The 25,482-nt window shown below is 35.2% G+C and overlaps 1 protein-coding gene across 4 annotated transcripts in view; it reads right to left on the bottom strand.

The window, feature by feature from the left end:
• The window catches only part of PPM1B (protein phosphatase, Mg2+/Mn2+ dependent 1B), a 63,368-nt gene that overhangs the window by 11,760 nt on the left and 26,126 nt on the right, over positions 1-25,482 (bottom strand). For all 4 annotated transcript variants that reach the window (XM_074331936.1, XM_019748624.2, XM_019748623.2 and 1 more), the window contains exons 2-5: positions 10,453-11,312; positions 5,808-5,925; positions 927-1,038; positions 498-555 (exon numbers count right to left, since the gene is read on the bottom strand). In XM_074331936.1, the coding sequence (XP_074188037.1) occupies positions 498-555; positions 927-1,038; positions 5,808-5,925; positions 10,453-11,298 (1,134 nt within the window). In that variant the 5' untranslated portion in view covers positions 11,299-11,312. The remainder of the gene's footprint in view (positions 1-497; positions 556-926; positions 1,039-5,807; positions 5,926-10,452; positions 11,313-25,482) is intronic.

The raw sequence follows: 25,482 nt of genomic DNA, 5'->3' as shown, positions 1-25,482 counted from the left end.
AGCACAGCAGCATACAACAAAAATGGTTATCTCAGTTCAACACATAAACCCACAGCACAATGAGATTAGAAAGAAATTATCCTCAGGTATTCAACTGAGCACACAAGGGCACTGAAAGGTGTGGTTATTAAATTAACAATTCATTCACTATCACTAACTTCCAGTGATGCTAGCAAAAGAAGAAACTGAGATACTTAAAAGCACATTCTTTGCCTCAAAATTAAGATTTAATGGAGAAAGAGAAGGCAGACATACAGGGAGGAAATAAGTACAGCCCAAACAAAAAGGCATTTGATACCCATTAAGTGACAACAAACATACTACAAAAAAGAATTTTACTTCTACCTCCATTGCAATACATTTCCTTAAACTTTAACTGACTCCTTAAAATAAAAGCAGTAGTAATTTATTAAAGATTTCATTATGTGAGTATATTCGTATCTAGTGTTTATATTATGAAATTATTAAAAATGCTTGAGAAATAAAATAAAACTTACCCCATCACTTTCTCTATGTGGATTCAGTCTACTATAAACAGCTTCAATAACATTGCGCCTAAAAAATAATTTAGCTTTAGTTTCATTAAAGTACAATTATTAAGCTCCTGGTATTTAAAATAATACATCTTGACTACACTCAAAAATTAACTGTGACATTAAATACTTGCCAAAAACATAGTTTCTACATTTCACTCAGAATTTGATCCCGCACAACCCATTTGTTCTTATTTACCCAGGAAAGAAGGACTTTTATCCTCAGAGTATGATAAATAATTCCTTTAAAAACAATCTCTTTTAGATAAAATAGATCTTCTCTAGTATAAGAACCATCAACCCATTTCATCTTTAGGTAACTGATGTACCTCTTACCCAAAACTTTTAATTATTAATTATAAACAAACTCAAAGTTCTTTTTGTTCTACTTACTTGCCAGCAAGACCTCCCCCAGGAGGCAAATTTGGGATATTTTCCGCAGACAAGATGCGCATGACATGGGCAAGATCAGGCATTCCTTCCTCACCCGACTTCTCCATAATTTCTGTAGGTTTTTAAAAAAAGTTCCTAAATTAATGTGATCAACTCAGTATTCACAAAGAAGTGAAAACAGGGGGTGTACTATTTGCCAGTACCTATGTTCAAATATAAAAAGCAAACATCACACAGAACAAAAAAAGGTAATATAAAGTGATTTGCATATATATGCTCATCCCAGCATTATTCATAAAAGAAAAACTGGAACAAATTAAATATTCGACAATAAAGGGACAGTTAAATTTGGTATAGCCACTGAATGAAATAATATAAGCACCAAAAACAATCCCTATGAACATAGTACAGCTACATGGAGAAACACTTTTGATCTGACTTTATGTAAAAATACTATAAAAACTATTAATACTATTATAGGAAAATAAAAGCAATGGATGGATAAAAATTATAAGGAGAAGAGGAAAAATTAAAAATTGTTTTATAGGTTTTTTGACATCTAAATAGTTATGTTCTACAACAATTTATTTAAAAGTAAAAAGGGAAAATGAATCCCAGAACTTGCTAATGCTTAGAACAAAACATTTACGTGTTTCTTTTGTATTTATAATTTATGGAAAACAGATTTTTGAACCATGACTATTTGGATAGTATCAAGACATAAACTCCTCAAAAATCAGACAATGGCAACTTACTTTTAAGACAACAAAAGAGCATTGTCCAAAGCAGCCCACAAGATGCAAAATCTGACTGTTTACCAAGCCTCACTGTGACCTTAAACTTTACTCCCTTTCAGCTCTGCCCCTGACTGCTATTATCTCCACAGGCTCTATTCAAAGAAGCCTTCTCCTTTTAGATCTTCACATGTACTTTTTCCTTGCTTTGAATCACTTTTTATGCCAATCCAACCAACAATCTCTTTGAATGGTTAACCCGTGTTTATCCCTCAGGTTTCCACTTTCCACGTCACGCCTGGAGTAGGCACACTGCAACACACTCCCATTGTACACAGTGTTTACTGTAGCACAGACTGTAGCTTCACAAAGGCAGGAGTATAATTTTTCTACCTTAAACTTGTATCTTTATAGAGCAGGGTTTCTCAACCTCCGCACTACTGACACTTTGACATGGACGATTGATTTTTTGTCGTGGAGGTTTATCTTGTGCATCGCAGAATGTTAAGCAACATCCCTGACCTCTACTTACTGGATGCCAGTGGCATCCCCTCAGTTATGACACCAAAAATGCTCTAGACATTGCCACACAACTCATGGGGGCTAAAAATCTCCCCCAGCTGAGAACCTCTTCAGCCTAGCACTCTGCCAACCAGTTTTCACTGCAGTGCAACACCCCCAACCATCTGCCACCCACACTAATGCATGATTCCTAATCGGTCTCCAGGCTTCCACTCTTGTCCCGTCTTTACAATCTCTTCACACAATAACTGAGAGCCTCTGAAAAAAGTCAGATCAAGTCACTCTAGTGCTCAAGATCTTCCAATACTTCCCATCACCATTGGAATAAACTCCCAAGTCCTAATTTTGGTCTGTAAAACCCTCCACAATCTGCTGCTGAGCAGCCTCCCTTAGCCTTCCACTTTTCTACCAGCTAATTCTAATCTCGTCACTCTCTCTACACACGTTCCTTTCTCAGTCTTTGCCGATCCCTTTGCCAGGAATCCTCTTCCCCCAGATAACCATTCTCTCCCATACAGAGGTATCTGCTCAAATCTCTTTTCTCAGAGACCCTCCTAACCAGTATTCCTTGCTACCCTCTGCTTGCTTGCTTTACTCTTCTACTTAAAAAAAAAAAAAAAAGAAAAGAAAAAAGAATTGGTCTCTACTGCAATATAACTCCATTAAGAAATCTGCCCTCCCCCGCCAAACCTGCAAATGCACGCAGTTTTCCTGCGGCAATTACACATTTGAAATTGCAAATCTTCACCTCATAAAACTCTCACCAATTACTATGGCTACTATATCCAAAACATGACTCATAAGAGACCAAATTCTACAAGCCTACGACATCATGATTATTAATTTTATTATTCAAATGTATTTACTATTAAAAAAAAAAAATCAACCCATAAAAGTGTTAGGAGAAAATATAGGTCAATATGTAATCCTGAATTCAGGAAAGAACTTTGTAAGAATGACATCAAGCTTAAAACAAACAAACAAAACTGATACCGTGTTCCCCAGAAAATAAGACCTAACTGGAAAATAAGCCCTTGCATGATCTTTCAGGAGGACATCCCCTGAACTTAAGCCCTAATGCATCTTTTGGAGCAAACATTAATATAAATCCCAGTCTATTTTCAGGGAAACACAGTATAACTTCAAAAAAAGTAATTTTATTTCTAAACACCACACATAAAATCAAAATGTAGTCATTAAGTTGGGGATCCTGCCACACTCTCTAACATGCATTGTCAATTTATCAGGGTAACCACTAATGAATTTGTAAAAGAATGTATAACTAATAAGCAAATGCAGAGATGAACTGGAACAGAAGATGCTGATTAACCCAACAGAAGGCAAGCAAGGAGAAAAAAGAAAAAGAATAGATCTAAACAGAAACACATCAGCAATTATATTAAAGATAAAGCTTCTCCCCTCCCTCTCTTGAATAATGGATTTTTATCCCAAAAATCCTTTCGATAAGGCCAAACAATGTGAGGCTTACAAGGGTGAAGGGACAATGGTGGCAGTAGCAGGGTCCAGCATGAGGTATTCAAGCTGAGCACAGTAAGCAAAGCTTTAGTACTGGTGGGGGTGTGACCTAGAATGGGGTTGAAAGCCACTGCAGAGTAAGTAAGGCAGCTACACAAGGGTTAGCAGTGACAAATTAGCTTGATAATAGGAGCCAGGTTTTTCATTGTAGGAGAAGAGTTACAAATATGAAGAGAGAAAACTAGAATGAACTCTGTTGTATTCCACAAGAGTTAGTTATTGGTGGGATAGACCAGATAGATCCCGACAGGAAGGGAGGAAGGCAGGGAGGGAGGGAGAGCAGGAGGGAGGCAGGGAACAGCTCTATCTTTTGAGAGGGTATAGTAACAGAAATACCCCAGCAGCACACCTTATGCACAAATCCCAATTCCTAAATAAAAATAAAATTAAAAGAGAGATCATTGGAACAGTGGCTCATTTCAGGGTTGGTGCAGGGAAATAGAAGATGAGCCTGGAGTATTTCATTATGCCAGAAAGTAAGGAACTGCTCACGGAATTACAGAGACAGGTCAAAAGACACTGGAGCAAGCTTGAAGGGGTTTGCACTGGCCAAATCTAGGACAATATAAGCATCAAAATGACAGTAACAGTAACAGATTATAACACAATATAATAGGAATCTGAATCCATGCTCACATATGGATTCAATTAAACAAATGGGCAGAAGAGAAAAAAATTTTTCTTTACAGTAAAATTCTAACTAATACATATAAAAAGAATAACTGAATTAGAATATCACCATTTGCCTATTATCCTCGTAGCAACTGATTCAGGCAAGAACCACCAATGGATACTAAAACTGGTAGGTGAAAATTTGAGAAATAGGTTATTAACATAATCTCAAAGAACCTCCCTACTGAACACTTATTAATAAGTAGAACATATTTATTAACTTTTTTGTTTGTTCATTTTAATTAACTTTGCAATGGAGGAGCCTGAAAGAGAACACTTCAAGCGAGTGATGAAAATTAAGATTTACCACATGGTGTGCCTCCTGACACCACGCACTGAGAAGGATCTAGCATCACTTCTGAAGTGTTTCTGCCAATGTATACCCTATATCTTATCAAGAGGAAACATCAGCCAACCCAAACTGAGGGGCATTTTACAAAGTAACTAACCTGTACTGTTGAAAAATGTCAAGGTCAGTAAAAACAAGAAAACAATGCAACTTTTTCACAGGGAAGGAGACTAAAGAGGCATGGAAGCTAGATGCAGCACATGCTCTGGACTAGATCCTGGACCAATGAAAGTCGTAACTGGGACAACTGGGGAAATCTTAATGGGATCTATGGATTAGATGATAATATTATATCAATGTTAACTTCCTAATTTTGATGGATGTAGTACAGTTTTGAAGATACTGTCCTTTTTGTATTAAGGCGTACTGAGATATCATATCTGCAACTTACTCTCAATTAGTTCAGAAAAAATTAGCAATATGGTGGGGGGGAAAAGAAGAGGGGGGAATGAATCAGAAAGTATGCTACAGAAAGTGAACAGTCAAATGAGGTGTAATGTAAACAAATGGTGACTCTAGGTAGACGGTACTACATGTATATGAAAGTTCTCTTAATATTTTTGCAACTTTTCTGTAAGTTTAAAATTACTGTAAAACAAAGCTAAAAATAAGTGAAATTAGTAATCTTTCACAACATCAATGTTAACTCTATCGGTATGATGAAAGAATGGTGATGAATTCCTATAATTAACTTGGGAAGGGAGATACAGTGTTAGTGGAATTATAGCACTTTGGTGTTCTAAATTTGAGGCAAAATTCAACGGATTCTTCACTTCCTACTAAAAATGTAATCAGGGAAAGAAAAACAAAGTAAGCTTTAACAGACTATTTTCAAATTATGTTTCTCTTTGGTGGTATAACAGACATATTGCTTTCTCCTTGCCAATAAATTCCCACACATTGGTCCAAGATGTGATAATAAATCTTAGGCACATAGATGTTTGCTTTTTAAGGCCTTGTTTTGAAATACTTGTTTTTTTCTAAGGAAATTTTAAAAGAACTACTTGATAAACAAGGAAGAATAGTTTTCCTTTCCTTCTTTAAAAAAAAAAAAGACATCTTTCTTACCTTCAACACGTGATTCCAAGTACTTATCCAACTCTGAATCTTTCCTCACTGCTTCATCTGAGACCTTGGGGGCATTTGAAAAGCAAACTAGCACAATACTCATGTTATCTCGACTTCCCTGTACATTAAAGAAAGAAAGAAAAATAATTATATTTCTCTAGTCTACTTTCTATTATTTACTTCAAAACAGAGTTGGTTACATTAAGCAATCATAGTTTATTTAATCAAACAGAATGTACACATTCAACAGGTTATTTTCATTCCAAAGAGAACTATTTGAAGCATACCATGAAGAACAAGGTCTTTAGGTATGGGCAGACCTGTAATTATTTTATGGCTTTTGATTACACTGTATACTTATTCTTACCCACCACTATTCTACAATCTGAGAATTGAAGATATATCTTCATACATATTAAATCTTCTAAACTATTTCCCACTCAAGATTGGATATTCCTGAAGTGACGTAAGCCAAAAACATCCTCCCAAACAAATGTGCAATTTTCCCCCAGCTAATTAACCTGCATTTAGCAATGCTACTAAAATCTCTACTGAATTTGATATAGCTGAAAACTGTTAATTAGGATAACCAAGACACCAAACTAAACTACAAGCAGAAAAGAAAACAGTTAAATTAGAAACTGTTCTGAGTACAGCAAAAAACAATGGGATGTAAGTGGATGGCTGAGATACACTGTAGTCAGATATAATAAATTTTGAAGACACTGGATTTTACAAATGATCTATATTAAAAAGGAAGCACAGAATATATACTCTCTATTACCATGTATTAGCACTAACTTTAAAACACTTTCTCATTACTTTTCCTATAGGTGCATTACTTTAACCGAGCTGCTTAGAATGGAGTGAAACTGTTTTTGGAATAGTGATTTTTTTCAAGCTCTTTTTTCCCTATTCACCGCTCTAAAAAATTAAGTCAATGGAGTTGGTAGCTATTTTGTGTGATAGTGGGGTTTGCCAACCCAAGTGAAAAAAGCCAAGGCCATACCCATTCTATTCTAGTCTTTTCAGTAATTATAACCAGAATCCAGGCAGGCATTGTTTGGTTCAGACTTGCTACCGTTTCAGAACCTACATGACACAGCCAAAAAAACAAAAACAAACAGGCAGGCCTTGAAGAACTTCTGTCACTCCTTCTTAAAAATTAGTGAAGCAAAGTTTGAAGGCAGTGGAGGCGGGTCTTAAGAAGGCTTCAAAAAGAGTAAACTCTCCACAGACTCTCATGCTTTAGTAGGAAGAACTATCATGAGTATATTATCAGATTTTTGATATCTGGGGAGAGAGGGGAATGAGGATTTCCAAAATGGCCCAAACTAATTTCATTCCTTAATGAAACCCACCAAAAATTTCATAATCACTAATATTAGAAATATTGCATTGGCTGTATGAATATATACACACATATATGGTTCCAAATAGCAAAAAAAGGTAGTCAATCTATTCCACAAGAATCAGGATTTACCACATATGCTGAGGTCAAGCAAAAACTTTATACCATAGATATTCAAAAATCAAGCTTCACTGAACACTAATGATTTTTTAAAGCAATTTTATGAATAAACAGAATCAATGCCGTATATTTTTAGAAATCCAGTTCCTTCTAACCATTTTCTATTTTGGTAACAACAGCATGAGCACTGTTTGTTTAGTCATTCCTAATCAGTATATGTAATCTCCATTAGATTTTTAGAAGTTATAAAAGATACAGCCTATTAGTTGACAAATTAGCTGAAAGATAGTTTCAACAAGTTTAAATATCCAAAGATATTTAAAGGAAATAATTTACATTTACACCTCAGCATGTGTCATTTCAATGATGCTGCTTCTATTTCTACAAAAAGATGACTTTCCCCTAAACTCAAAATATGAGCATTTCAGTAATTTTTATACAGCAATTGAAAAAGATTCTTCCCTTTTTGGTTTTTTGCAAATCGTCCTTGCATCATCAATTAATTTTCCAACTGATAGGATGTACGTATTCATTCGACATTTACAGATAGCTTCATGTTGTTAAATGGCAACCCTGAAAAATTATTGTTAAAAACAATAATGCTAACTACCTTTTATTAAGTTGTGAAAATTAAATGAGTTTTTTAAAAGTGTAAAGTGCTTAGAATAACATTTGGCTCATAGAAAGCAAAAATTTATTGATTAACTACTGTGATTATGATAACTATCACAATCCCCCAAGATTTCATGAGTTAACATATAAAAGTGTTTGTAAACTACAGGGTATGACAAGAGTTATCAGTGGTAGAAAATATTAACACTATATTTAAATTTATTGTCAGGGAAATATCTACTTAAAAATTGGATCTACTTTTATTTCTCTCTCCTCTTAAAGAAGCTAACACCTACTGAGAAATTGCTAAGTACTAAGCACTGGACTAAGTGCTTTCCATGGATTTTAAAATTTATATTCAATCTTTCAAACTAAATTCAAAGCGATCATATTCTATTCAAATTACATGGTTTTATATTATTGCTAACCATTGGTTTTCCAATACAAACAAGGGGAGTAACAAAATTACGTTAATTAGAAAAACAAGAATGGATAAGAGGTTTATTTAATTCCATAAGGAACACGCAGTGGTTCATAATATTATGTTTCAATACAAAACAGCTAACTAAACTTCTCAAAACTGGTTTCAATTTGAACACGGCTTCATTCAAAGGAAACGTGATGGTCAGCTTCCACCAAAATGGAATGAATCCCGTGTTCCAACCTCTTGTCCCTATTACTATCATTTATCATTTCTGAGATTCTAGGACTCTGCCTAGAATCATGTCACACTACCACCAATATCTAATCACTTTAAAATGATAAAAGCTATCAAGTGAAATATGCGACAAGAATTGTTGAAACCCCACCTTCAGAGGCGTGGAGCCAAATTCCTGAACACCAGCATTCTTTCAATGGAAGGGAGAGGGCAGTTGATCCACAATACAAACTTCTTTCTTGACTTCAGATTACACACCTAATAGCTTTTTGGCTATTCCCTCAAAACTATATGTCACTCAACAGAATGATGTGTAACCATGAAAAATGATTTAGATCAATACTTATAAACGTGGAGCTCTCTGTACAATATACTGTTGAATGAAAAAAGCAGATTGTAGTATAACAAGTATATTGATCTCATTTTTATAAATATATATACACTAACAGGCCGGCAAAAAAGACTGAAAAGATAAATACCACAACAATGCAAGAAGCCAACTTAGGTGGGAGCAAAATTTCTGAGTGTTTCTTTATATATTCTGTATTACCTGGATTTTTTTTTTTTTTTTTTTTTCACGAACAAGCATATGCTATTTTCATAATCAAGAAAATCCTGTTTTCATTTGCTAGTCTGGCGAAAAAAACATGCTTGCCAACTAGAATTACTAGCTCTTAAATTTTCTTTTTGAAGGTTTATCTTCCCATTCTATGGAAAAGTATTAGATATTTCACCAAAACCTGGGCATTTCTATAGATTGAGATCTTTCTCGAGAAAGTTTTTGGCTGTGACTGTACTTTCCACAGCAACTTACATGGTTGGGAGGTAGAATGGTTCTAATCTAGACAGAATAAATAAGTCAACAACACCTTTATTTCATATAACTAAAAGTTAGTTTTGCCTTTTTAATCAGAGTCAGAATACTTGCATATTTCAGGCACTGGCCAGATCATTCAAACTTTAATTGATTACTATATAGATGCTGTCAAAAATCCACTTGGAACTAGTCACTATTTTAAAGACTGCCAAGGGAATTGCTAATTATCTATTTGTCTAGAATTTTCCCATTACTGTATCAAGCTAAGATTCACTGAATATTACACATCCAAATTAAACTTTAGTGTTCCACAGAAATTGTTCACAGGATTACATTTTATATTAACTAGCCTTGGGTCTTTTATTAGTGATGATACAAACATTTATATATATATATATATATATATATATATATATATATATATAAAGTATTTTGATATCTCCTACAAAAGATATTATCCACCACGTCATATATTAGTTACACAGAGTCACATGTAAATTCCATATGATCTCCTTGCTAGGAAAAAGCTTCTTTTATTACTCAGTAAGAAATATACACCTCATACTTTTACTTCAGTTTTTTACCTTAGCTGCTAGGAGGCTCAGAACTAAAGGACAAAAGTTTACTTAGCCTAAGTTTCCAGTATATCTTCCAATATTTTATGTGTCTCCTGATCTTCTGTACATCTAGTACAGAATTATACGATATACACATTTCATCAAACTGCTTCATAATCAGGCACAAGACAGCTACTGCCAATGTTGAGAATTTGAATCAAAAGTCACAATTCTGTATAGATGCCTCTGCCACACAACAAGCCATAAAGTACTTAAATGACAGCAAAAACCACAAATTTCTCAAACTTAATTTTCAAATTAGAAGGTTGAGGCAAACAAGGAAGGATGGCAAAAAAAAAAAAAAAAAAAAAAAGGGTTCCATGTCTGGTGAAGAAAATAATTTTAAAATATACAGGTCTGCCCTAATAAAAACATCTAAGTTTTAAAAATTTAAGTTTCCTTAATTTTACTTACCGTGTCTTTTCAAAATGAATAGGGTATTTTAATTATAACAAAAAAGACTTACATACCTTATGTAAACAAGTGTCCACTACCCAATTGCACACATTTTCCAGGTCATCAGATACCTCAAGTCTAGATTTAACAAATTCACAGAGCTCCTCATTACTCATAACATCCCAGATCCCATCACAAGCCAAGATGATAAACTCATCCTCTTCTGCTCTTAAAAGTTCATAAACCTCAGGCTCTGGAGAAACAAGTTGTTCCGTTGGGCCTTTGCCGTCAACACACTTGTAATCATAGTCCCCCAGAGCACGAGACACTGCTAATGAACCATTAACACGTTGAATCATTACGCTGCCTCCTGCATTTTGGATTCGCTCCTTCTCCCTTGGATTGCAAGGTTTGTGATCCTGGGTGGAAAAGCAGACTTGTCCATTCCTATACAGAACAGCACGCGAATCACCACAGTTGATAAAGTAGACATGCTTCGGTGAAATCATAACTCCCACTGCAGTTGAACCGCTCCTGTCCATTCCATTTCTGAGGTCTGAAAAGTTACGCATGTATTCATCAATTTTCAAAAAGCCAGTTCTGATACCATTCTTGACATTTTCCACTGAAGGCTCCAGAGCAGATCCTGATTTTCCAGCTGCCCTGAAGTCTTCATTATTAGTGATGTGTTCTAATAAATGTGTTGAGCAGTAATTTGCTACTCGAGATCCAGCATGACCATCATAAACTGCGAAGAAAGACCAGTCTTCCAAGCCGTGAGGAATGCCTACGACAGCGGTGTGTGCGTCTTCCATCTCCACCCTCCAGCCTTGCATGCTGCTCAGGCCGTAGCGTAAGCCATTCCCAGCACCGTGAGCATTATGTTTCTCAGTTTTGGGTTTATCCAAAAATGCACCCATGGTTAGTAATGGATCTGAAAGAAAATAAATTGTAGGTGTTGAAATTTGAGAATTTATCTACAATATTCCATCTATTCTCTAGTAACCCTTATCCAAGTATATTTTTCACTATTATCTGAATTTAGTGGCACCACAGCCCCCCCAAAGAAAAAAGAAACCTAGAAAATTTCCCAGTACGTCCTTTTTCTAGAAAAGTGTTCCTCAATCCTAGCACATTAGAATCATCAGACAAATTAAATCAGAATCTCTGGGGGTGGGACCCAGATATCAGTATTTTTTTAAAGCCTCTCTGGTGATTCGTATGTGCAGCAAGTTGAGAACCACTGTTCTGGGAGAAAGGAAAACCAAGAAACAAAACCTGTTTTTTGTGTGTGTTTTTTTAATTCAACTTATTAACTCTGGGATGAAGTACGTAAGATTGAATTCAGAATGGTGCAACATCTTGTTCAATAAAGAGTATGCTGATATATTTTAGAAGGACTTCCTCTAAAAGCAAGTGTTGTAATCAAGATTTCCCCACAGTGATCTTGAAGACAACCCCAAAATTCAGTTAAAGCATAAAATCTACATTCTACAAACATTTGATGTTCAAGCTTTTACTGTATACCAAATTGAAAACTTTACTTGGATTGACTGAAATCCATTACCTGGATTCTGTTAAAACCAAATACAACTTTTATGATGTGCTAAAAAACATATTATTGCTAATAAACCCATAGACAGAACTACAAAGTACCACCAAGTGTCACCCTCCCGTCCCACTTTACTCGGACTGACTGTTCTCCAAACCACAACACCATGCCCTGGAATGTTTCCTACAGCCTGTCCTGGCGCTAACACTCACTACTGTGTTTCCCCAAAAATAAGACCTAGCCAGACAATCAGCTCTAATATGTCTTTTGGAGCAAAAAATAATATAAGACCTGGTCTTATTTTACTATAAGACCGGATAATAATATATAACATAATCTTACATATTTCACCCCAGAGTTAATAAGTTGGACTGCATTCTTGCACAAATTGACAATTTTTTAAAAAGTTCCAAACTGATCTCATTTTAAAGTTGGGGTTGTCCCATATGATTTAATTTTTTAAACACCACGAAATATCATATGTAAGCGTTTATATAATGTATACATTTAGCTAAATTGTAATAAAATAAACACAGTTTAAGAAACAGAATACTATCAAGACTACTGAAGCCTCCTATTATCTTGAATTTTATAATTAGCATCCCTTGTAGTTTAAACAATTTCATGTGTTGCTGTTTAGTTTTATGTGTTTGACATTTTACATTGATGTACAGTGTGTATTACTCTTAGCACTTTTTTTTTGGCTCAACATTGTATATCCAAGATTCATCCACATTGATGCAGAGCTATAGTTCATAACATGCCATTTGTATACTTGTACCACAATTTTTAACCATTCTACTATCAATGAATATTTGAGTTATTTCTCATTTCTTAAAATTATAAAACAGTGCTGTTTTGAACAATCTTGGTGCATATGCATGAGTTTTCCTAGAATATATACGTGAATTCCCATGTATTTAAAATATACAAATTTGACAGTCAATATAGATGACCTTTTATCCCAACAAAAATCATAAAAAACCACTTCCAAACATTTATTTCCCAAATGCTTTTGCTAACACTACTTTCTAAGTAACTGTACTCTTGAAAAGCTTAAGAGTAAGTGTGTTTTCTTTTATCCCAAAATATCTGCAGACCGCTGAAGAGTTAGCAACTCCTATTTTAAGTTCCATAACTCTTCAAAAGCAAAGAACTTTTTGCTATAAGACAATCAGAAAACCTCTATGTGGTAAAATTACTTTCTTGATCACTTCTCATCTCATTTATAAGCACTGTAAATAACTCACTATATATATTAAAGGTCTTGCTTTCACAAAATTAACTAAACTACATTGATGACACTCTAACAGCTCTTAGTAAACTCCTTGGTCAACTTTTTGTTGCAGTAATTTGTCTGTGAATGATGCAGTGAAATTTTTCACCTTAAGTGACTATGGTTTTTCTTCCAGAAAAGGTTATTAGAGAAGCCATTTATGTTGACAATATACATTTGTGTAGCAGCTATTTGATTTTACTATTCACCCCCCCCCCCCAGAAGTCTTTATCACTGAAACACAACTTAGCAAATACTAAGGGGAAGTATGTTACAAACACCTATACGCTCATCAACCTTAAAGCCAACCTTCCACAATGTGTAATTGTTCTGATACTGATTTCTTCAAATTGGCAGTTTACAAAGGAATTTGATGACAAAGGAACACCTTTTAATTTTTTGCCATACATTACATTATTATTTCAGTCACTTCAACCAAGGTAGGAATAACAAGTTATTTCCCCAGTGGTATGATTTCCTGTCTTTTACTCTTCAACAAGAAACCTCAAGGGGCCTTGTAAACATTTATAATTAAAATTAGTGAAATTCTGTAAAGTACTGCATTGAATGTTGTATGGTTTTGTCAAGTATCTCTGGAAAAAACTTATTAAAGGTTAGTTTTTATCCTCAGAATGCATAATTTTTCTAAATGCCTTGCTAATTTATGATATGCTACCTCTTAGCTATATGTTAAGCGACACTGTACACTTAGTTAGGCAAGGTAGTTTCAACAACAGTAAATATAGAACCATATTTCAAATACTCCTCTTTGACAATCTCAGATTTTCCTGAGAGGTTGATATTTCAGATCTGATTATACCACAGTTTCTATGCCATAATAAGAGCTCAGACTGGGATTAGGAGCTCTAACTCTTTTTTACGTTATGTGTTTTATTATAATTTTAATCAATCTGTTTTTTGGTAGGAATCTTTTAGTCACTTGCTCATTCTTTTGAATACACTTTAGTTGAAACAAGATCATATGCAAATCAACGTCATCACATGTAAACTTCAATGTGATATAATGTTGACTACAAATGAGGATGTGAAAATTCTACCCTTCCTTAGGATCTCTCACTGGCCCATTTGACGTACTGACAGTGTGGGGAAGCCAGTGTCAATCACTGTACTAAATGCAAGTAGCCTTTTTCAAGATGAAAGACAATAAATAAAAGTTCTAATTTTAAAATATTAATACTAATGGATGGTCCTGCATACCACTTTAGAGATTTCTGGTTTATACAACTCTGTGGGCCTCAGAGTTTTTACAAGACTGAGAATATATGACTGCCTAAAGACTGAAAGAAGTGTTCTCTGCACATCTGCCTTTTTCCATTGCTTTCTTTGAGAAAAATACATTACTGAACCCATAGCAACATAATGTTATTATTTACTTTCTCAATCAATGGTACATAGTTAGTGTGCTATTAAGTAAGAATCTGAGAAATGATTCTTTTAAAAAGGGTTCTCATACCTGGAAAGACTGATGTATTTTTTTGGCTGGTGTATTTTTTTTGTGCTTTTTTTTTCTTTAAGTGATTTGCTTAAATGACTTTAAGTAATCACATTTTAAAAATCACTTAAAAGCTTTCCATGTGTTTATATATTATATAGTATTTTCTTCTGGGGTGATTATAAAATTTTTCATTTATAAAAAAAAAAAAAAAAATGTTTCATTTATAATCAGTGCAAAAAATACAGCAATAAATTAGTCACACCTTTAATGTATTTGTCACAGGAATACTTTAACTTTGTTCAATTAATTTAAAAGTTCATATAACAATAGTACAACAGTCACTTATTCAAGTATTTTCTGAGTGCCTATTACATGCCAGGCATTGTACTAATTACTAGAAATAAGATGCCCTCTCCCCTAAAGGAACTTACAGTCTGGTGGAAGATCAAGATTAATGCACAGAAATACCTGTAACTAATATAATATTGCGTACCAACTATACTTACGTTTAAAATATTCTTTACTTAAAAAAAAAAAAAGACCAGTGCATAGTTTATGAAGGCAGCCTGTGATACGGGGTACAATGGGATACATACAGGTATGCCAAGAAGGTATCAAAAATAGCCTAATGGAGTTTAAAATTTTCCAAATGAAGAACGAAAGCTAAGCTCAGGCCTAAAAGAAAGAAGTGGGGAAAGGAATTAGCCAGCATAAAGAAAGACGGAAGAAGATTAAGAGTACAATTCATTTGGTATGGCTGGTCTGTGTGTGTGTGTACACACAAGCATTTCAAGGGGCAAAGCAGAAGAATTGAAATCCTAAGAATACCACTTCCTACCAAGACGTCCATTATCTACTTACATTAGAATCACGGATTTGGGAACTCAGACGGGTCACCCACTTTGTGCCTGAGCAAGCAGCAAACCCAACTGAGAACAACTGTGCTTTTTTTCACCGAGAACAAAACTGGAAAAAAGTTCTCGAGGCCCTAAAACTTAGACAGGTATCTATAGTTTGTATTTTTCTCTAGAATTAAGCTTACAAACAAAAAACTCTGACGCCTTCGTGTTTGCTTACAAATCAACTCTGAAAGGGAGTAAGGGAGGGGGGTGGGCAACCTTTACATATAACAAGCCAAATTTCAGTTACAAGAAACTTTAAGAGCTGGTTCAAGTACTCAAACTGAAATATTCCTACGATGTTCAAAACAAGTCAAATGTAGGCAAATGTGCATATTCAAAAGGTAGCAGCACTAATCATCACCAGATCAAAACACCTGCAAAGCTCAATTCCAGGTTCCCTTTTTTCTAAATCCCCCTTTAGCTCACTCAAAATCATCTCTACTCCTTACTCAAATGGATCCGTATCAGAGGCTTTTTTCTCTTTCCCCTTAAACATATCTAAGGAATAGAAGAACTTCCTCTGAAGAACTGGATTCATACAGTTGCTGGAGAAGAAAAAAAGCTAATCTCCAATTATAAAACACCCAAGTAAGATTCAATGGATACAATTCTCTATATTCCGGAGAACACTAAATATAGTACTTAGTTAATTCAAGTTTATGATACACTCTCTGACAAAGAACAAGTAAAATTATCTGAAGCATTGTTTTTTAAAAATTCCTTTGAATTTAAAGTTCTAGGTCCCTTGCCTTTGCTGGTTGATTTGTTCTCATCAATCATACTCTTGCAAGAAGGACACACTTCAAAGCTGCCCTCAATTTACAATCAAGCCCAACTATACTTCACATTTACAAAGAAAACTAACAGCCCAGTAGGAGACAACAATAGGTCATCAAAGAATATAGATTCATTTTTCCAAATAACAAGTTAATTACAAATATAAAAATAAAAGTGAAGAAAAAAACATTAAACATCTGCAATCACTGATTCTAACCTAAAATCAAAAGCAGGACTACTTTGTCTACCATAATTTGGACACTGAATTACAATATTTTTAAAATGTGCCCTCCCTCCTTAACTACCCTCCACCTCTGCAAAGTTACATCCTTCCTGAAAAGTCAGACCTGGGTCTTGCCTTTTCCAGAAACCTTTTCCCCATGATGCGCTACTATACTTCATTAGTGCAACTTCTGTTTCATCCATTTAGCACTTAGCACATGGTACTTTGCATAATTAATGGCCCTTAGCGTATACCTCCATTTCCCAATACAGTAACTTGTGTGTTTATTTCCCTGCCGAAACAAGGACTGAATAAATGTCAGAAGACCCTTTTTAAAAAAAATTATTTTGAGAGAAGTGGGTTAATAAAGCAACACTTCCATCCTCAACAAATGTGGTAAATTTGTTATGTGGCCTTTACAGTAAGACCACAACCCTCCTAGAATTGAAGGAGATCCCACGATGGAAATAGACGTTCTTTGAATTACACTGAAAAGAGAAAGGCCTCAGGTGAAAAACCTGAACTCATCACCCCGACATCACAGAAGAGCCTGAGCTCTCAGAGGCCGGCCCGTGAGGTCAGCGTGCAGGAATGGATCTGGGGTAATGGATGCTAACACGGTGGCCAGCACAAGAATGCCGTCCAGGAGTTATACTAGAGGAACGAACCGTGCATCCCAGAACACAAGGCACAGACGACTAGATTGTGTATTTGGTTATTGTGCTCTGTGTTTATTTCTCTTTGGATTTCCTCTATCTTTATTAAAGTTTAAAAGTTCTTACCTTATCTCAATTATGTCAAATTAAGGGGAACAATTCTTAATGCTCATATTCTAGAGAGGGCATTGAAGGTAAACTGAAATGCTCTCTGCCGTCCTTAAGTCAGTAGTGAGGGGCAAAAGTGATAAGGGATACAGTCTGCCAAAGGGGAGAGAAATTTTGTCTTAAGCAAAAGAGCTGGGAATGAGAGGACTGGGCTACTCCTATTTGCCAGGACCTGGATTTTTCTTTTTTAAAGAAGTGATAGTTTACTCACACATTACAATCATAAAGTCATTTTATCTATTAACAGTTCATTTCATAGGATAATCCATAAGGTTTGGCCATGAAAACTGCTCATATGAATTACAAAAACATCTATTAGAGATTATTAGGACAAAGTGCCATATTTTATTGAAACGATCATGCAACAAAAACTCCAGAAAACAAACTATATGTTTGAGTATACACACAGATCTAGATTTCAAAAGACAAAACCAAATGGTACCCAAAGAACCAAGAAATCTCCAGTGCCTACAAAAATATTTTCTAATAAACAAAAGCAAACTAACTTGCACCCAAAATACAAACACATGCAATAAACATACCTTAAGACAATGATCTGTAGGAAACAAGAGGAAAAATGCCAAAACATTTTTGATTTTGATTCCTGGCTCTGCGCCCAGTATCTGTTTTCCTATTTTAAAAAAAAGAGCTATACAAAACAATATTGAACATCTCTTCCAGTTTTGAAATTCTCTGTTTTTAGAGTCTGATTAGTAAGTAAATTACCAACTGCTGCCAACAGCTATAAGATTATACAAGACATTGTAAGACCAAAATACAGCTTACAATGGATAGAACACGTACCATGGGACAAGTTCATATTTCATATGCTATACCTGATTAATGTAAAAAAGAACAAAGAAAAGGATTTTAACCAGATCTCTCAATTCCTGAATGAAAGTTAGAGAAGTTATGTAGACTCATTGCCCAAGGATCCCAAAATGATAGCAACCATTATTACCCTCTTTTCCAAATTGAAAAAAAAAAAAAAAAATCAAGTTAAGCATGTCCTCTTACATGAAATCTTACAAACCCCTCCAATCAAAACAAGTATTTATCATCTTTCTGAACCCCTGGAAGTAGTCAGTGTCTCTCATACATGAGGCAATTAACCACATACTACGTTATGACAAGCCTTATATTAAAGGTTAACACTTATACCACTCTAACTGTATGTGCTTATGTCTCATGGAACCAAGTTTCAATTTCAACCTTTTATTCAAAGCAAAAGCAGCCTACTTACTGAAACGTACCTTTAAGCAGAACTAAGCTTGCTTGCTGTGTTTTAATTATTTACCCAATTTGGATTTTACTTTTTTGCTTTTTTAAGGCAGGAGTCACTAACTTGGCATAGTTATCTTCTAGGGAAGTTTAGTTTTATATTCTATGTAAAGGAAGTCAATGCTTCTCCATATTGCTGGGCACTATTCTGCCTAGAAGAATGTTGACAAAAGAAAAGAATAACATTTCAGAAGAGAACACCTCTGACTCATAGATTATAAATTCTAAAAATATGAAATTTACACAAAATATTATGGGACGCATTATATACATTTTTTTTTTTTTGCTCAGATGGAGTTCAAAACATTCATCAGATTCTCAAAGAACTTGACAGCAAAAGCAGATGAAAAACAATAGCCATAAAAGCAGAGAATTTAGTTTTACCTGATCCAAGCTTATCTGTGAATGAGCTAAAAATATTCTCTTCTGAAATCCCACTAAACTGTAATAAGGGGCTTTTTAAATCCATAAAGATAAAGTCAATGGGAGCAGAGACATCAGCAACTGAACTGTGAAGGCTGGGAAGCAGAAGAACCTAGACTCTGATTGGGAATACTAAGTCAAAAACTAAGCCAGCTGTGAGGAAACTAGTTAGAACTGCAGACTGTACCCAAAGGCTCCGGTTTTGGTGGTACCTCTGCAGTGGCGGTGAAAGGGAAGCGAAAAACAGGACTAAGAGCCCACTGAAGAAGTACTTGGATTCCCCAGAATTCTCCTGTCTGGTTCAGTGTAGCTGAATGAATGAATACCACTCCCTCACCCACAAAAGGGATGGAGGTTTATTTCTGAAGAAGGTAAACAGGACTCTTGTAACGAGAATACCAGGCAGGGATGAGGGCAGGAAACTAGACTTAAAACATAAATTTACATGACAGTTTACATACTTACTACTTGATATTCTAGCCCCTTTCAGACACTTGGTTCCTAAAATGCGGGCAATCATATTTATATCCTCTAAACAAAACATGAGAAGAATCTACATAATTATGTTTTTTAAAGTCTCACTAGCCCTATAGGAAAGATCTAAAGAAACTAACATTAAAGATTAAAATAAAGAAAAAATAGGTCAGCCAAATCACCCTGCAGTGAACCTCACAGCCAGTAAGTCCTGTGGACAGTCACAGAGCTTCCAATCAGCTATTCAATGCCCACTTTAAAATATAAGCAAACAGTCCATGGCCAAATATAGAAGAATTTCCCTAATACAAGAGGGGCCAAAACAAGCAGAAAAGTGCAGCTTAGAAAAGACAGGGACTACATTGGGAAAAGAAAATTTAAGAAAAAAAGGAAATAAGGGAGGAAGCAAGCAAGCAATCTCTTTTCAGAAAGATAAGATTTTGAACCCATGAAATAACAGGATGTTATTAAACGGAAAAATAGAACCTTCAGAACAAAAGAGCTCCTGTAAAGTGAAAACATAATGGTAGAAGAGAAAGCTGGGAAGATAAAAGTTGGAGGAAACTCCCAGAAATTATAGCACGAGACAGAGATGGTAAAACACAGAGCATCCAGGAGGTTCAAGAGCCCAAAAACAGAAAATAAGAGAACACAAAAAATTAAAGCGAAGAAATAATTTTTGAAAGTAATTAAGAAAATTTCAAACTGAAGGGCATGTATTTCAAGATTAAAAGGGCACACTCTGTGCCAAGCACAATGGATGAGAACAGACATTTATAAAGGCACATTACCAAAAATTTCACAACACTGGAGGTAAGGGCAACAGCCAAGAAGCTTTGAGAGACAGAGAAAAAGGTTTCATACAATAGCTCTAGAATCAGAATGACACTGGTCTCAGCTGGGGGGAAATAAAGAGTTGAATAAATGATTAGTACATCAAACACTGAACAAAAACTTTAACTCCAGGAAAACAAGAAATTGTGAAGGAAATAAAAAGTAACCCTATCTTGATAAGATGAGAAAGATCAGGAAGAGAGAGAGAGAAAAGGGGAGAGAGGGGAGAGAGGGGAGAGAGGGAGAGAGAGAGAGAGAGAGAGAGAGAGAGAGAGAGAGAGATTGGGGTAGTGGAGTGACAGAGTTAAATCTCATCCTCGGTAATGGGACAGATAATTCCTGAAACTAAAAACTAAAAAGATAAAAAATAAAAATCAAGAAGCACATTATTTAGAGATTTAAAGTTAAATTCCAAAGAACTCTGCTACTTTAAGAGTGTGAAATGGGTAGTTCCAGTGAAATCTCCAAAAAGAGGAGTTTGTAGAACTGGTTGGTTCTTTAAACTATGTTAATGTTTATTTTAATTAAAGAAGTATAAAGAAAAACAGTAGCACGCTACATAAGATTTAAGGAACTGCATTTCACATCATCGCCCTAGTATTTAAAAAGTTCCTTTAAATCATTAAGAAAATGACCAACATGATAGAAAAGTGGACAAAAAAATCCCCACAAATGGATCTTAAATTATGTCCAATCTCACATTCATAAGAGAAAAGAAAATAAGCTTACAATGAGATATCATTTTCATGTATCAGATTGTCAAAGACCAAAGGTTTGATGACCATCCTCTCAAGGAGACTACACAGAAACACACACAGTTCACACCAGTAAACTGGTACAATCTCAGTGGGAAGGCAATTTAATAAAGTCTATCAAAAATTACAGTTGCACATACTTTTCAACCAAATTCTAAGAACTTACATACAGGTTTACTCCTACATATAAAAGAACAAGTATTCACTGCACCACTGTTAGGAAGAGTAAAATACATAAAACCATCTTAATATCACTCATTTGGGAACTGATTAATATGATGAATCATGATGCATATTTAATGATAAAATATGATAAAACATAATACCCTACAATTAAAAAAAAGATGTGTGCACACATGCATACAGATACACATATTCATTTTCTGGAAGCACACACAGAACTGGAAACTTTGGGGAAGGAAAATCAAGAGCCTGGAAGACAGGAATAAAACAGTTGCTCTCCATTATACGCCATGTTGTACCTTTTCAATTTTAAATGTGTAAATGTAACAAAAATTAAATTACTTAAACTTAATACCAGTTAATGAATGTTATTTCAATTAGGAAAATTCCTTGAGTGAATCCATTTTTGCAGTCAAAAGCTATAATGTATAAAAAAATCTAAACCATTATAAACACTGATATATTGATACCCAAAGGTTTTTGTCTCTGCAAAAGAAACAATCATCTACATTGACATATTGAGCGAACCACTAAGACCCAGCAGATACATCCGTTCCTTTTAATATGCTGTCATTTCCTTGAAGAAGTAAACCCATTGGTGAATCCTGCTATTAAAAAATAATAATAAAAAGCACGACTTCTACACTTAATGTAAGATGAAAACTGAGATGTAATAGCCTCTATAAGATGGAATCAAACTATGGTAAAGCATATTATAAATTCACAGAATATACCACATAACAGGGGAAAACTCGTAAATATTTAGTGCTGCTACGTTGTAAATACAAGTATCAAATTCTACCTAAATGAATTGCACTTCTCTAAGAGACAAAGTGAAAACAAAATTCTCACGGTACATTTTATGGAAATAGGATTAAGATACTTTTCTAGAGATGAATATAAAAGCTGCATTTTGTGGCATGTTAGCAAAAATCCAGTATTTCTGATAATTCTTGCAAGACATTTCTTTAGTGTAAGACATACAGTATAAGCATATTCTAAAACTTGATACAAATGCAATCAACATTAATGTAAATTTTATCTTGCAACATACAAAGGAAAACAAAGCAATTTTTCCATATTTTCACAATGGCAGTAAACAAAGAATTAGATACCTCCGAGGAGTAACAAAAAATGCAACATTACAATTAAAGGGTAGACCTGCATCTTATATAGGAGTTACTGTAGAAAGTTAGCATATGGCAAATATTATGTAGACTCAAGATTACCCTTGCAAAAACCCTTAACAGAATGAAAGCTAACATTTATCATTAATATGACCGGGCACTGGAGCCTACATCAACTTCACCTATGTCAATCAGCTCATTTAATCTTTCCAACAACTTTATAAGATAAATATCTGCCCTCATTTTATAGATGAGGGCACTGCTTAACAGAATGGTTGAGTAACTCATCCAAGGTAGGGAGCAAAGCTGTTGTAAACCAGGCTGTCTGGCTTCAAACTCCATTCTCTTAAACATCAACATACGAAACGAGGTCAGACAATTAAGTTCCAAACTCATCCTCATTGCTGAATATCACTACAGTCACCTTCGAAGTACTTGGGACCTTGGGAAGCTATGCACTGACGCCAGTGCCTAGTCCACCCTTCAAAGCAATTTTGGAACTCTTTTTCTGGAATGACCATTGGAGCTGTCATCCTATGACCCTTAATGCCCTGAATGTCATCAAAATGTCCTCCTTTCAATATTTCCTTTATCTTCGGGTAAAGAAAGAAGTCATTGGGGGCCAGATCAGTTGAGTAGGGAGAGTGTTCCAATACAGTTATTTGTTTACTGGCTAAAAACTTCCCCACAGACAGTGTCTGTGAGCTGGTGCATTGTCGTGATGCAAGAGCCATGAATTGTTGGCGAAAAGTTCAGATCGTCTAACTTTTTCACGCAGCCTTTTCAGCACTTCCAAATAGTAAACTGGGTTAATTGTTAGTCCAGTTGGTACAAATTCATAATGAATAACCCCTCTGATATCAAAAAAGGTTAGCAGCATCGTTGCCACAAGTTCGGGAACTTGATTGTCAGACCTCGGCCGGTAAATATTAATGGTACGCCAGCTTTTTTCTCCAGAGTTGAAACCAATCTGTTTTGTTCACATGAACAAAAGTATATGTCAGAGCCTTGACTCTCCTCTCTCTCAGACACACTATCTCACTAGCAAACCCTCCCGATTCTGTCTCCAAATACAGCCCCAATCAGGCACCTCTCCGCCTGCAGCTGCACCGTCCCAAAGTTGGCACCGTCTCTTGCCGACGCGACTACAGTAACTCGCTCACCAGTGGCCCTGCTCCCACTTCGGCCTCCCTATTATTCTCCAGGGTCATCTTTCTTAAATGTAATAGGAAGCGTCACTGTTGACTTCCCACTGAATTTAGAAGAAAATCCAAACTTCTTACTAAAGCCCTCTGTGATCTGACCCATTTACTTCTCCCACTCTACTTCCTGTAACTCTTCCACCATCACTAACTGCTCTCTAGCCACAGTGGCCTTTTCTATTCCCTCAGTACGCCACGCTTGTTCCTCACCTCTGGACTTTTGTTTTTACTGGTTTCTCTTTTTGAAATTACCCTTACCTTTCTACTCCCAAAGTCGCATGGCCTTTCCTGACTACCCAAAGTATTCTCCAAACACCATCACCGCTCATCTTCCTGCTTTATTTTATTCATAGCTTGCTGAAATTGTTTTTCATTAAATTCTTTCATTTTTGCCCCAACCAGAAGGTAAACTCACAAGACAAGCCACATCTGTCTTGTTCACTGCCAAAAATGACTAAAAGCACTCATGGCGGACAGTAAGCACTCCATAAATATTTGTGGAATGAATGAATGAATGAGCATGTGAGCATCAAATGAAGTAGCTGGCTTGCTAAAAATAACATGCATTTGATAACGCTCACATTACGGGAGGCCTATTGCAACTGAAAATGGCTGCACCATGGTTCCTAACTCAAGCTCATTAAAGCTAGAAAATACAAATGCAACTCTAGGTTAATATAAGCTTCAGTAATTCAACTTGCAAAACATGTAAAACACTGCATTCAGTTCTAAGGACCACATGTTAAGACAGACATTGACAAAACTAAAATATACCCTAAACAAAAGAATGAAGAACAGCAGGCAGCTCAAAAACACAACATGTGAAGAATATTTGTAGTTGGGACTGCTTACACTATAGAGGAGTTACTGAGTCCTAGCAGAGCTGAGAGTAAGTACTGAATCCTTGTGAAAGAAAAGATTTACTTGTTCCAGAGGACAGGTCTAGGATCAATGGATAAAGACAGGTGTCTGGTTAACATTAAGACATTTTAAAAAGAGGATAATGCTGAAAGAAAGGATGCAATCAAGATAAACGAGTACAGTTGTCCTTCAATCACTTAACATTTTAAAATTTACATGCACTCTCCACCCACCCCCACCAAGGATTGAAAAAAAAGGACAGCTTTGTATTAGATGTCTGTTATTTATAAATACATGAAAACTAAGATGCATCATTTACTGCAACAGAAAAACATCAGTGTTCTTTCAAAGGTAATGTCAGAATAGCATATGGAAAGAGAAGCATATAAAGAAAGGGAGAACTGAGGAACATAAAATAGTAATTTTGAAACCCACTAAAACAACTGATTATTGCTAATACTACTTACAGAAAAACACACAAATAACACAAAGAACAAAAATATTTGTACTAATACCTAATGTAAAATTTGTACACATAAAATAAAACATACAAAAGTGAAAATGGTTGCTGTTAGACTGATGATGTTATGGGAATTCACAGCAATTTAAAAATACTATTGGCTCACTAACCATCGTCACACCAATAAATTTAAAAAAAAGAAGTATTGGCTCCATGTCAGTAAATGTTGAAGTAGGGTAAGGTACTTGAGGGCTCAATATATACTATTTCTACCTTTATGTATATCTGAAATTTTCCATCACCAGAATTTTTAAAAACCTAATTTAATGTTGTCTCTTTAGGTCCTGCCAAAATTAGGACCACCTCTTTCCTGAGAAACCACACTTGGATAGTTTTGATTGCAATGAAATTTAAATTGCAGGACATGTAGGGAAAAAAAATGCCTAAACAATTTCATTCTCCCTTTATTCCCTCATAATTACAAATGCCAGATA

The sequence above is a fragment of the Rhinolophus sinicus genome, linkage group LG05 (genome assembly GCF_036562045.2).
Source record: "Rhinolophus sinicus isolate RSC01 linkage group LG05, ASM3656204v1, whole genome shotgun sequence".
NCBI lineage: Eukaryota > Metazoa > Chordata > Mammalia > Chiroptera > Rhinolophidae > Rhinolophus > Rhinolophus sinicus.
The sequence above is the reverse complement of the archived record's forward strand: the minus strand, read 5'-3'. Positions and strand labels throughout refer to the sequence as shown.